Below are 14,572 nucleotides of genomic sequence, written 5' to 3' on the forward strand. Positions count from 1 at the left end.
AATGGCTGCTACTAGTTCTTTTAAATAGCTATTTTAGGGGCACCTGGGTGGCTCAGTCGGTTAAGGATCAGGCCACAATCTCACAGTTCATGAGTTTGAGCCCTGCGTCGGGCTCGTGCTGACAGCTCAGAGTCTGGAGCCTGCTTCAGATTCTGTCTCCTCTCTCTCTGCCCCTCCGCTGCTCACACTTTGTCTCTCTCTCTCTCTCAAAAATAAATAAACTTCAAAAAAAAAATGTTTTTAATAAACAGCTATTTTATATAGTCTGTCAAAGTTTTATATTTGTTTTTGTGGGAAAATCAATCCAATATAAGCAATTCCTCATGGCTTTAACTAATAGTCTCCAGATAGTACATTTCTTTTTTTTTAAATTTTTTTTTTCAACGTTTTTTATTTATTTTTGGGACAGAGAGAGACAGAGCATGAACGGGGGAGGGGCAGAGAGAGAGGGAGACACAGAATCGGAAACAGGCTCCAGGCTCTGAGCCATCAGCCCAGAGCCCGACGCGGGGCTCGAACTCACGGACCGCGAGATCGTGACCTGGCTGAAGTCGGACGCTTAACCGACTGCGCCACCCAGGCGCCCCAGATAGTACATTTCTATCTGAGGTTTTCAAAAACAGCAGTAAGCTAGTTATGTTATTAAATTTTGAATGATTAAATGGAGCACTCTTTGCTCTTCTTAAAAACAATTTTTGGGGTGCCTGGGTGGCTCAGTAGGTTAAGTGTCTAACTTCGGCTCAGGTCATGATCTCACAGTTGGTGAGTTCAGACCCCCCCATCAGGCCCTATGCTGACAGCTCAGAGCCTGAAGCCTACTTTGGATTCTGTGTCTCCCTCTCCCTCTCCCTCTCTGCCCCTCCCCTCCTCACACTTTGTCTCTCCCTTTCTCTCTCTCTTTCAAAAATAATAAATAAAACATTAAAAAAATGTTAACAATTTTGAATCCTCAATTAATAAGCAAAATTTGAAAGTGATATAAATAAAGGTGCTTAGAATTAATTATATTTTATAATTCAGATTACTGGGCAAACTCTGTATCTGATTACATATTCTGAAAAATACAGTGAGATGCCAATATTTTAAAACTCTGTATTATAAAAACGTTCAAATTCATACAAAACCAGGTACCTGGTCATTTTAAAGCTTTATAATATTAGAAATTAAGATTATGTGATTAAAAAGAAACATCCAAACTAAAAACCCAACATATAAAGAAAAAGAAAAATAACTTTAATAAAAAGTAAGAGAGAAAAATAATATATCCTTTTGATTTATTAGTATATAATGGTGTTCGGGGCTCTTTGAAGAAGAATCCATCCTTCTCTAAATAGAAATAAAAGTTTATGCATGTGTAAAGTTCAGATGGTCTTTTTAGAAAAAGTTCTCAACACCTAAACATGAATGAAGACCAAAGCCTAACCAGAGAAAATAACTCATTAGAAATGCCTCCTACCAAGAAACTTAAAAATTAAGTGAGTCAATAATACAGGTACTGAAGGGATTTAGGTCTGCAATTACCTTCTAGTCCTACAGACGGCAGGTGCCATGGCGCTGGTACCGAGTGGTAGACGAGGAAACAGGCCAGCATGCTCAGCTGAGATTCCTCAAAGGGCTGCCCACTGAGGTAGGCGTGCACACACACATCACCCCCAGCTGTGAGAGAAACACAAATGGAACTGAAGCAACTGATGACAGAACTGAGAGGCATGAGGAGTGCCTTCCTTCTATTATTTTGTCATCCAGAACCATTAAGCACTTACCATACACTATGCTGGGCATTAAGGCTACAGTGGTAAAGCAGATAGAGTGCATGCCAGCACGGAGTCTGGAGGGTTGTAAGGGACAGTGGCATTTACACAATGATACAAACAAATGTGTAATGAGAAATTGGGATGAGTGCTATAAAGATGTAGTGGTCACTGAAGTTGTCTCTCCAAACATCCATTTTACAACCTTTCCCTCCAGGATACAACATCTGAGGGGACTGACTTCAGCTCCAGAACCGGATCCTGATTAGTACTGGTCAGACTTTCTCAAACTCTAAGATGCATCAGAATCATGTGGAGGGCTGTTTAAAACACAGATAAGTGGGCCTCATCCCCAAAGTTTCTTGGATGGGGTCAGAAAAACCACATTTCTAAGAAGTTGTCAGGAGACGCTGCTGCTGCTCCAGAGACCACGCTTTGAGAACCACTGGCCTAGGTCAACCAAGGCAATCCTACTCTCAACACGGTGATTGGCTCAGGGACCAACAGACCTAGGCTTTCCAGCAAGACACATTCTTTTTCACAGTGACTGACTGAGGAATGTGCACGAGTTCCAATTCAAGCTGGAGACATGAGGAGATGCTTGACAACATTCTGCTAGAGGCTTTTGGGAAAGTAATTTCCTCATTGTTATGGCAAAGCTCCTAGAAGAACGCTATTCTTCCTCTGTGCAAAATGCTAACCTTGAGGCAAGGAGCAGCCATTTTATTACTCTAAGAAAAAGCACTCTGAGGATAAAGCCAAGGCACAGAGTGTAAATAATGGAACCTCAGAGAAATGGGGCTTAAGCACTAGCATTAGATGACCCTTAGCCCACCTTACCTGTAGACTTCCAATAATGTAAGCTTATGTGTGTCCTTATTGTTTAAGCCAGGTTGAGTTAGGCCCTCTGTTACTTGTAGACAAAGACATTTTGATATATAAAGAAAAGTCGGGGCGCCTGGGTGGCGCAGTCGGTTAAGCGGCCAACTTCAGCCAGGTCACGATCTCGCGGTCTGTGAGTTCGAGCCCCGCGTCGGGCTCTGTGCTGACAGCTCGGGGCCTGGAGCCTGTTTCCGATTCTGTGTCTCCCTCTCTCTCTGCCCCTCCCCCGTTCATGCTCTGTCTCTCTCTGTCCCAAAAATAAATTAAAAAAAAAAAAAAAAAAAAAGAAAAGTCGAGGAGGAAGGGGGAGGGGAAGGGAGGAAAGAATAGGGTGTAGGAGGGAGGGAGGGAGGAAGGGAGAGAGAAAAAGAGAGAGAGAGAGAGAGATAAAGATGGCAGGAAGCTGCCTGAAGTAGTGTGATCTTAGAAGGCCTATGAGAAAGGGGCACTTATATTGAGGCTATAAGAATAAATATAAATTGAGTAGGCACAGAATAAAAGAAAAAGCAGCATATTTAACAGACCTATGCAAGATGGGAGAAAAGAAATTATAACTGCCACCAAAAAAAAAAAAAAAATCATAAGAGACTACTATGAACAACGACATGCCGACAAATTAGACAACCTAGAAGAAATGGATAAAGGGTAAAGTCATAGAAACATAGGTCTTCTAAGACTGAAACAGGAAGAAACAGAAAATCAGAATAGACTGATTACTAGTAAGGAGTATGAACAGGTAATCTAAAACCCCTCAACAAGCAAAAGTCCAGGACCAGATGGCTTCCCTGGTGAATTCTACCAAACATTCAAACAAAATTCAACACATATCGTTCTCAAACTCTTCCAAAAAACTGGAGAAGGGAATGCTTCCAAACTCATTTTACAAGGCCAGAATTAAGCTAACACCAAAACCAGACAAGGACACCACAAAAAAAGAAATTTACAGACCAATTATTGCTGATGAATATAGATGCAAAAATCCTCAACAAAATATTAGCCAGCTGAAGTCAACAATACATTAAAAGGGTTCCCACCACACCTATGGCCAAGGTTTCAACAGACCTCACCAAAATGCCATCTCAAATGGAACATGCCATGGAAACCATGATGTTCAGGTTTCACAGGTTTGCTGGGGACAAAGGCAAAGGAGGACCTGAAAGTACTCATGGAAAAGGAGTTCTGTGGATTTTAGAAAATCAGAAAGACCCTATGGCCGTAGACAAAATAATGAAGGATGTGGACCAGTGGTGAGATGGCAAAGTAGGCTTCCAGGGCTTCTTTTCACTGACTGCTGGGCTCACCATTGCATGCAGTGAATATTTTGTGGTATACATGAAGCAGAAATGAAAGAAGCAGGCAGCACTGAGCAGCCTGATGAGAGTTCTCCTAAAGGATCTCTTAAGGAATCTGTCCCACAGCTTCCCCCTGTATAAAGGATTCCATGACCAGATCAGGACCCTCGGAAACTATACAAATAAAATCTAACCCCCATTTGACAAGCAGAGAAAGAAGTCAGTGAAAGCTAGATAAGCTTTTGATTTTTATATTTTTTGCATCCTTTTACCCTCAATAAACAAATTCCTTTTTTAGTTCCTCAAAAACACCACCACCACCAAAAACAAAATACAATACTTTTAGAAGGATCATATATACCACAATCAAGTGGGATTTATTCCAGGAATGCAAGGATGTCCAACATCTACAAATTAGAGTGATATACCACATTGACAAAATAAAGGATAAAAATCACGTGACCTCAATACAAAAAAAAGCATTTAACAAAATTCAGCATCCATTTATGATAAAAACACTAAACAAAGTGGATATAAAAGAAATGTACCCTCAACTTAATAAAGGCCACATATGACAAAACCATAGTTAACATCATATTCAACACAGAGAAAGTAACAGTTTTTCATTTAAAACAAGGAACAAGGCAAGGATGCCCACTCTTGCCACTTGTATTCAACACAGTAGTGGAAGTCCTAGCCATAGCAATTAAGCAAGAAGAAGAAATAAAAGGCATCCAAACTGGAAAGGAAGATTTCAAACTATACTACAAAGCTATAGTAATCAAATATAGTTGGTATTAGATACATAAAAGCACATAGATCAACAGAACAGAGAGCCCAAAAATAAACACACACATATAAGGTTAATTAATTTACAACAAGGAGTCAAGAATATACAATGAGGAAAGGACAGTCTCTTCAATAAATGGTGATGGGGAAAATGGATAGCCACATGCAAAAGAATAAAAATGCACCATCTTACACTATAAACAAAAACTAACTCAAAATGGATTAAAGACCTGAATGTGAGGCCTGAAACTATAAAACTCCTAGAAGAAAACATGGTTAGTAAGATCCTTGACATCAGTCTTTGGTGTTGAATTTTTGGAAATGACTCTAAAAACAAAAAACAAAGGCAACAAAAGCAAAAATAAACAAGTGGGACTACCTCAAACTAAAAAACTTCTGCACAGCAAAGGCAACCATCAACAAAATGAAAAGGCAACTTACTAAATGGGAAAAAATATCTGCAAATCATATCCAATAAGGGGCTAATACCCAAAATACACGAAAAAACTCAAAAAACTTAACAGCAAAAAAAAAAAAAAAAAGAAAAGAAAAAAAATCCAATTAATGTGCAGGGGACATAAATAGACATTTTTTCCCAAGAACAATACAGATGGCTAACACACTCATGAAAGATGTTCAACCTCACTGTCAGAGATATGCAAATCAAAACCACAATGAAGTATCACCCCCCCACCTGTTGGAATAGCTATTATCAAAAAGGCAGGAAATAATAAGTGTTGGAGAGAACGTGGAAAAAAGGAAACTCTCTTGTACTGTTGGTGGGAATGCAAACTGGCACAGCCACTATGGAAAACAGTATGGAGGTTCCTCAAAACATTAAAAATAGATCTATCATGTGATCCAGCAATCCCACTGCTGGGTATTTATCCAGAGAAAACAAGAACACTAAATCAAAAAGATATTCAGTTTGTTGCAGCATTATTTACCATAGCCAAGATATGGAAACAACCTAAGAGTCCATCAACAGATGAATGGGTACAGATGTGGTATATATACACAATAGAATACTACTCCACCATTCAAAAAAATGCAATCTTGCCATTTGCAACAACATGGATGGACTATGATGGTATTACACTAAGTGAAATAAGTCGGTCAAAGAAGGACAAATGCATATGATTTCATGTATATGTGGAACCTAAAAAACAAAACAAAACTCATATATAAAGAGAACAGAGTGGTGGTTATCACAGGGGAAGGGGGTTGGGAGGTGGGTAAAAAGGATGAAGGGGGTCAACTAGTATGGTGATGGATGATAACTAGACTTACTATGGTGGTCACTTCGCTGTATATACATATATCAGATTATTATGCTGTACACCTGAAATTAATATAATGCATTCTATTGAAACCAATACAAAATTGGAATCAATTTTACCTCAATTTATAAAGTGATGGTTCTTCGCTAAAAAATAAATGCACATTTTTGGCAATCATAGTGGCAAGTCAAATTTGGTAGAGAACAGTGTTGTAAACCACCAAATGCCCTAAAAGAGCAATAAGAAAAAACCAATTCAGGGCACTATTATAGAAAGTGCTCTAGTCACTGCCAAAGTTTCATTACTGATACAAAATGTGCAAATCAGACAATCTGAAAAGGATTAAAGACATACTTCTTATCAAGAGCAAAGGTCTGCTATATATGATCAAATGCTGAACTGAATACAAAATATCAAAACCTATGTAATAATCTGTATTTTCCCCAAAAATGAGAACAAAAATGAGATTTTTAAAAAGTTTAAAACTACATGACCTTTTGAATTCAGAGAGAAAATGATAGAACAATGTAGGTATTAAACAAACACTTGGGAGTTTGAAACAGTTGTTTTCCATGTATATCCTTCACAATCTGGTTGACAATTTTTTTTTCAGAAATGTATTTCCTAATATTACAGTAGATAATTTTTACTTTAATAATATTCAAGCACGGTTAATATAATAACTGTCAAGATAGTAATTTACTGCTTACCAACAGCTTTAACGCATCAAGAATTGTTACTACTTATGTTACCAGGGTCAGTATTTACCCAAAACTGGTTGCTGTCAGATATATATCAGAAGGTATTTGAATGAACTGAAAAGAGTAAAAAGACGAAGGAGTTGACTTAAAATCAATTTCAGACATATATCACACATCAGACAGATTTCCATAAATCAGAAGGCTCATCACTTGTCTCACATGAGGTATAATTACTTCCACACTATTAGGAGTAACTTTACAATTCCCCTGCAGTCACAAGTCTGTACTTCCAAACCACAGTCACCTGATGTCCCAGGTCCCCACTGACTGACTCACAAAGCTGGTAAAACAAACATTCACTCTAAGCACACATCAAGTTTTCAGTGTAAACAGAGTGGAGACACATGAAAGGGAAGAAAATAGCTACTGGCTTCACAAGTAGGTGGCAGGCTACACCCCTAAGAAATAGCCGATAAAGGTGCTAGAAAGGAAACAAGATCTGATGCTGTTCCTAAGTGTCAAGTGGTATTTAAATACCATATATATATATATATATATATATATATATATATATATGCGTATATATATACATTTAAAATGCCACATATATATATATACACACACACACACATACACATGCATGTGTACAATATATATGTGTGTGTGTATAACAGATATGCACATGCACGCGCACGTGTGTGTGTGTATATATAGTTGTATTAAGCAGAGTTAAATATATTTTTAAAGAAGTTGAAGTAAATAATCAGAGTCCAATTCGTTACTGAAAACATTAAATCTATAGCCATTCTAGCTTATACTCAGATTTATCTTATTTACCAACAAAAGAAAATGTCACAACAGAAAAGCCTGAGTCCCAATGTATCTTAAAAGCACAGGGCACGATGCTATTATTACCTTGTAGCCACTGGTCCAGAGTATTATCAATAGTGCATTTGACAACAGGGAGGAACTCAGAGTTCATAAAGAGTCCCCGCTTAGGATGGTTCTGCAGCCGTTCCTGATGGCTCCTGGAGCTGAAAAACTCTAACACCAACTTTATCTGCCAAAGTTCAGATGTCTCAGACATTTCTCTTCTTCCTAGTCTTCTCATAGCCTTGAAGAAACAAAAGGAAAAGCAGTCCACTTCATGAAAGAGTGAAGGGGCCCTAACTGTCTCTTCCTCAGAGTTGTATTATCGATAGAGTATTTTTTAAATATGGCTCATAGATCAATAAAGGGCAGAGGAGAATCCATTCCATGTTTTGATGCCATCTGCCCCACAGAGGAGCTCTCCACTGGGTACAGATACACATCTACTCTTCAATACTCTCTTCAATACGATCCCCACATAAATAGCTTCCGGTAAAAGCAACAGTGGCAAATGAGCTCATTCTTGCCTCAATGGCTCTGAAAAATGAAAACCCACCAGGTCTCCTGCCAGTCAGTCACTTCTGGGAAACCCAAGTGGGGCACAACGATTTGGCTGGGATCAGGCCAGGGATCCCAGGGCTCAGAAGGCAAACATAATACTACTGATAATACTGCTCTTGGGACCCATCTGCAAAGTCACCATGGCTACAACCAGCAGGAATGTTCTTCTGCAGACACCTGCCCACAACTGTGAAGGGATAATGGTTCAGAGCATAAAAAGGGAATGCTTCCAGCCAACAAATGAAAAACACAACTCATTACTTGGCTGCTATATAGAGAGGTGTTGTGAGAAAGCAGTCTCAGAGTGGATATCATATAATCATACTTTCCAATTAAAAAACGTGGATGGATACCAGACAATAATGCCATTCTGGGCCATCTGGTTATATTAGAAGGTGCCTTTTAAGTAAAAATGCTACTTAACAGAATGTGATTTGCAGGTTTTTGGGAATTATCCCCTGCCTAAACATCATTTTCCCACTTTTCAAAAGAGATTATTTTGCCATTACAGATTATTTCCTTTGGCCTTAAACAATGAGTCCCAAATACTTATCTGTGAACTCATCATATCATATTCACTTAAAGAATTGTTTAAAACCACAGACCTGGACCTCATCCCAGAAATTCTGATTCAGTAGATGATATAGAATAGGATTTGAAGATCTGTATTTTTAAGATTCCTCATATAAATTAAAGCCAAGTTAAAAACCTACTGGCTTAGCTTAATTTTGGGTCTGAAAGTCACATAACATAAGTCATATGTACTACTAATAACCAAAACTGAATAAATTGGTCTGATCCTTTAGAGAAGCTATTAAACATTATTTTCTACATTACAACTTTCAGGCTCTTTTAAAACAGCAACAACACAAAAATTTTAAAGTGATTTAGTTTCCTAAATCACTACATACTGATACCATAACCTCTTGCAAGCTTAATCACGCAGACATAATTTCACATTACTGCCTTCACTAGGGCACTGTTTGTTCATTCACTGCTCATTGGCATATCCTATCCCTGAAGAGGCTTTGTCAGGAAGGAGACAAGAGACCACCCAACGATGCTGGGGGAGAAAAGGGAGGGAATGTTCTTTTCCTCTGCTAATCAGGGGAAGAGAAAAAAAGGGAAGAATGGGGACCATAGAGTAAGACAATCCACTAAGAGGCATTCCTGTTATCATAAATTCTAAGCTTTTTTTTGTCATATACAGAGTTTTCAAGTTTTATAGGGTTTCCTTTTTGTGAATTTCTAAAAGCAAATGAGAGACCAAAAAGATGGGACACAGAGGGAACCTTACCTCATGGTTCAGTATGTTACTTAAAATACAGTATAAATCTCATCAGAATTAGAATATGTTTTTTGACCATACCTGATCCATTGCTATGTATGCAGGCAACATCTCTGGGGTCTCCTGAGTGACACATTCATAGAGTACTGAAGAAAACAGATCCAGAATTTCCTGTTTCTGTGAAAAATCAGAAACATTTTGTAGCACATCAATGTATATTCCAAAATCAATTCAAGATTATATAGCAACTACTATGGCCAATTCTTAAGCTCTGCAGTCAATGACATAATAGGGTAAAACAGCTATCTCTTTATAAATCATAGTGAATGCAACACTAAACATCAATAAAATATAACAAAGTCCCAAAGGACAGTTATGGATGTAAGTGCTGTGAGGAGAGGAAGGATCAGCAGGGGTAAATGAGCAAACAGGACACATAGAGATATGCCCTGGGTTAGGCTGGCAAGAGCAAGATCCAGAAAGAAAACCCAGCATCCACAAAGATGCAGCAGAAAACACTGAGCAGAAGAGGCATGGAGGAGGCAGCACAGCCAAATCCAGCTAGGCTTAAGGAAGGGCACGGACTTTCATCAGAGACCTGTGGCCCTGAGTGCATGCCCAGCCCTTACTAGCTGTGTGATCTTGGGCATGTGAGACCTCTGAGTGGGATTTCCTCATCTGTAAACCTGGAATGATAAAGTACCTACCCCCAGAGTCAGAAAAATGAGAAAATTACATAAAGTACTGAGCAAAGTATCTAGTAAATAGTAAAGATTCAATACGTTAAAGGGGTTAAAATTATTTCATTTAACCCTCAAATCAACAGTGTAAGGTAGGTTCTACCATAATCCCACTTTTAGAAATGAGGAAACTGCATCGTGGAGGGTTAAAAATTTTCCCAAAGCTACACGCACTTATAGGCAACAGGTGACCAATCCCAGATAGCAAATTCCTACATCCAAGCTTTGCGATCTGCAGTGATGGATTAAATAACATATCCACGGGGCACCCTTTGAATCCTGAAGAGAACAACAGTTTTACAACCAACAGAAAAAAGTGTTATAAAATACAGAGGAATAAGACTACGTAAAAGTAAGAGAAAGGTAAGAAACACTGAAAATAGCAATCAGTACAACAATGCACATTAATATCACGTATCGAAATTAATGTCTTAGAAGTTTTTTTGTTTTATACACACACACACACACACACACACACACACACAGGAATATTACTCAGTCATCAAAAAGAATGAAATCTTCCCATTTGCAATGACATGGATGGAGCTACACTGCATTATGCTAAGCGATAGAAGTCCATCCGAGAAAGACAAATACCATATGATTTCACTCATATGTGGACTTTAAGAAAGAAAACAGATGAACATATGGGAAGAGGGAGAAAAAAGAAGAAAGAGGAAACAAATCACAAGACACTCTTAACGATAGAGAATAAACTGATGGTTGACGGAGAGAGGTGGAAGATGGGCTGGGTGGGAGATGGATACTAAGGAGGGCACTTGTGATGAGCACTGGGTATTGTATGTAAGTGACGAATCACCGAATTCTACTCCTGAAACCAGTACTGCAGTGCATGTTAACTAAAAGTTAAATGAAAAAATTTTTTTAATAAAAGAAAATTAAAAAAAAAAAAAAAACTTTAAGTCGTTTCTTGTATCAAGGTAGGGAGTTATCGAATTTAACAGTTTTTAGTCTATGAAATACGTGTATTTGCCAAGCAAAAATCATCCAACATACCTGAGGTGTATCAGCAATCTCAAAGACAGGTCCAGATGTTACAGAGGTTTATGGTGGTGTCCGCAGGTAGAAATAATAGCAAATTGTAGTCTAACAGCTAAGCAAAACATATGACACATACCTGACCCATGTTCACGGTCGGTTTGCAGAAATATTCAGCAAATGACAGAAGTGCTGGATCAGAAGTGAATGCTGAAATTGTTTCTGGCTGAAAAAAATAAAAAGCAGCAACAAATAGAAGTGAGATATTAGAGGTTATTTTCCTTACTACTCAAATTGTAATATATGCAGTTGTAGGAAATCAACCTCACTGTTTTCACACAATGTTCCCATAAAGCCCAAGGTTGTACAAACTTGCTAGCGCTTCACCAACCTGTTCTGCTAAGAAGTTACAAGAAGCTTTTCTGCACAAGCCAAATACGAGCAACTGGTTTATTAGAGGCCAATAATAAATAAGTCTTTCTTATACAGCTTGCCCCCAAAAGGCTCTCCCCTCTTCTTCATGAACTAACTGAAAAACAAGTAAGAAAGCAGAACTGGGGCGCCTGGGTGGCTCAGTCGGTTGAGCGTCCAACTTCGGCTCAGGTCATGATCTCACGGTTTGTGGGTTTGAGCCCCGCATCGGGCTCTGTGCTGACAGCTCAGAGCCTGGAGCGTGCTTCGGATTCTGTGTCTCCCTCTCTCTGTGCCCCGTCCCCGCTCATGCTCTCTCTCTCCCTCAAGAATAAATAAAACATTAAAAAATAAAGAAAAAAATAAAAATAAAAATAAAAATAAAAAAGAAAGGAGAACTGTTACTGAAAAGATAAGGACAAAAGCCTATGTACCACTCAAGCCACTCACAAATAGGTAAAGACCGGATAATTCCACTTATATGAGGATCCTAGAGTAATCAAATTCAGAGACAGAAAGCAGAATGGCAGGTGCCTGGGGCTGGGAGGAAGAAGGAACGGGGAGCCGCTGTTCAATGGGTACGGAGGTTCAGTTTCACACGATCAAAGAGTCCTGCAGATGGATGGTGGTGGAGACTGCACAACAGAGTGAATGGACCGAATACTACTGAACTGTACACTCAAAAAAAGGGCTATGACAGCAAATTTTATGTATTTAGCCACAAAAAAAAAAAAAAAAAAAAAAAATCACTCACAGTTCAAGACCGAAAATGGAATATGAAAGTATTAAAAAGTATTACCATTTTCCACTGAGGTTTATATTTTACTTCTGAATTCCCAACAAGCAGGAAATTGAGATGTCTTTCAACCTTTATGTAATTTTACAATTCAAAATCAAGTGTAAACTTACCTATTTTCTTTACAAATTAGATTAGGGTGTTTAAGATGGGCTCTAACTTATATAAACAATAGTGTTTAAGTTAAGCAGTATCCAAAAGTCCTTCAAGACTATTTCATAGACAACCTATCAAATACTGCCGAACCAATACGCTGATGCCAACTACGTCTATTTAAACCCTGGGAACTATCATAAAGGCTCAGTCATAAGTAACTGACTCAAAATGAAATGTGTGTTCAATTAAAATAAACACTATCTCCTTATGAGGGAACACAAAGAATGCTAATCCAGTCCTCGGGCCACCACTCAGCCAGTCCGCCAGCCACATTTTTGCCTCCACAACTACCCTCCAGGGGTCCTGACTGCTTTAAACAGCCACTCAATATATCTTCTGCAGAACACATTTGCTCGGGGAATTCCTGAAAACTGCAGTTAAGCTGAGACATTTCACTGTTAGACTGAGGAACACATTTCTAGCATGGGGAACTTATTTGAGTTCTGGAATGTAGAGTAAAATACGTACTGACCACAGTGGGCACCACTGCGTCTCACACACTCTTACTTCCAACTACTTTTTCATTCTAAATACTCTCGCATTAGCAGTCAAGTACTATGAGAATCATAAAGCAAACTGATAAAGCTGTCCTCACTTTATCCTCACCAAGATTAGAGCAACAAACAGGGAATGGGGGTTAAGAATGAAACTAATTAGTGCTACCTTACAAAAAATTTTCTCTATTTCTGCCATGAATTAGGCAAATCTTAACGTGAAGATTAATAAGTAAAACTATTAAACTATACATTTTTATAGTGTTAAGATACATTGTCCCTGCTGCTAAATGTAAAGCATCCTTAGACGCCGGGTAGGTGGCCCACACTGTATAGTGGTTGCTACATGAAACAACAAACAGACCCACGGCCATTCAGCCTTTACAGTTTGCAGCAACGGGACAGAGCGGATTCGCCTAAACGGTACCGTACCTGTCAACACACAAGTACATGCTTTGGGTGGGACAGTGGGATTTGTAATCATTCCCTCTCATCCTTGAGTTTTTAGCCAATCAATACTACCTTGAAAGCCCGAGCTTCAGAGTTCCTGTTAGCAACAGTCTGGGCCAACAAACTTTGCCACCCCATCGGATCTTCCTTGTAGGAGAGCTGACCCGCTCTGAGCTTCACATATAGAACCCCATCCTTAGAAAGGATTGATCTGAAAGAAAACAAGAATGATTTTATAGGAGGTATTATTTGCAGTTCTCAGCTGGAAACAGAGTGTCTCTCCACACCATGTTCACGTGAAATGACGTCTTTATTATTTTCCAGTAAGGCATATGATTATTTACTGAGTCTAAAATTAAATCAGTCCCTATGAGAAAGCCAAAATGAAGTTCTACTTTTCTTTGGTGTCTGGGTTCATGGAACTTGTTCAGTAAGAAGGGGCTCTGCTCAAGTGTGAGCTTCAAAGGCAGTATCTCATCTGACACTTCTTCATATTCCCTTTATCCTCTAGCACTATGAGTGGGACACTGGAAGTACTAAGTACCTGCTGATTGGTTTGCAGCAGAAAAAAAAATCTAAAAAGAACAATACAGAAAACAGCTAACGTATACTTTAAGGGAAAAATAAATTGGGACCAAACCATAACAATTCTTATGGGCTTGTCAAACCTTTTGGAAATTTAAACACTTACACACTACTTGATGCATAAAATTAACACTCTGTTCATTAAAGCGACTACTTGCATATGACAAAAGCAATCTATCATGATTTTAATTTTATGAGAACAATCCAACAAAAGAATGACAAAAAGATGCAAAAGATGTGGTCTGACAAACATCAATGGTTATAAAGTTCCTTTTGTAGACGGACACATATGCTAGCCTTACTTTTTTTTTTTTTCCAGCCTTACTTTCTTACACTGATTACCTCTCATTACTGCTACAACGGACAATCCCATTATTGTACCAACTTATGTCACTTCAAGTTTCTCATTGAATAAATGTAACTGTTTTCTAAACTGAATCTCATCATTCAAACTGTGTTTCAGTTATAAACCACTTTATTCAAAATACACTCTACATATTGTCCTGAATGAGACCAAAGGGTGACAA

At 38.5% G+C, this 14,572-nt stretch overlaps 1 protein-coding gene and 1 pseudogene across 4 annotated transcripts in view; one reads left to right on the top strand and one right to left on the bottom strand.

Annotated features, from left to right (window-relative positions):
• Positions 1-14,572, bottom strand: part of ANAPC1 (anaphase promoting complex subunit 1) — a 94,993-nt gene that overhangs the window by 5,366 nt on the left and 75,055 nt on the right. For all 4 annotated transcript variants that reach the window (XM_058683280.1, XM_058683277.1, XM_058683279.1 and 1 more), the window contains exons 43-47: positions 13,533-13,671; positions 11,293-11,379; positions 9,496-9,591; positions 7,611-7,809; positions 1,522-1,656 (exon numbers count right to left, since the gene is read on the bottom strand). In XM_058683280.1, coding sequence (XP_058539263.1) covers positions 1,522-1,656; positions 7,611-7,809; positions 9,496-9,591; positions 11,293-11,379; positions 13,533-13,671 — 656 coding nt within the window. The remainder of the gene's footprint in view (positions 1-1,521; positions 1,657-7,610; positions 7,810-9,495; positions 9,592-11,292; positions 11,380-13,532; positions 13,672-14,572) is intronic.
• LOC131486129 (protein S100-A10-like) lies at positions 3,705-4,118 on the top strand (annotated as a pseudogene).

This window comes from Neofelis nebulosa, chromosome 9, assembly GCF_028018385.1.
Source record: "Neofelis nebulosa isolate mNeoNeb1 chromosome 9, mNeoNeb1.pri, whole genome shotgun sequence".
NCBI classification, from domain to species: domain Eukaryota; kingdom Metazoa; phylum Chordata; class Mammalia; order Carnivora; family Felidae; genus Neofelis; species Neofelis nebulosa.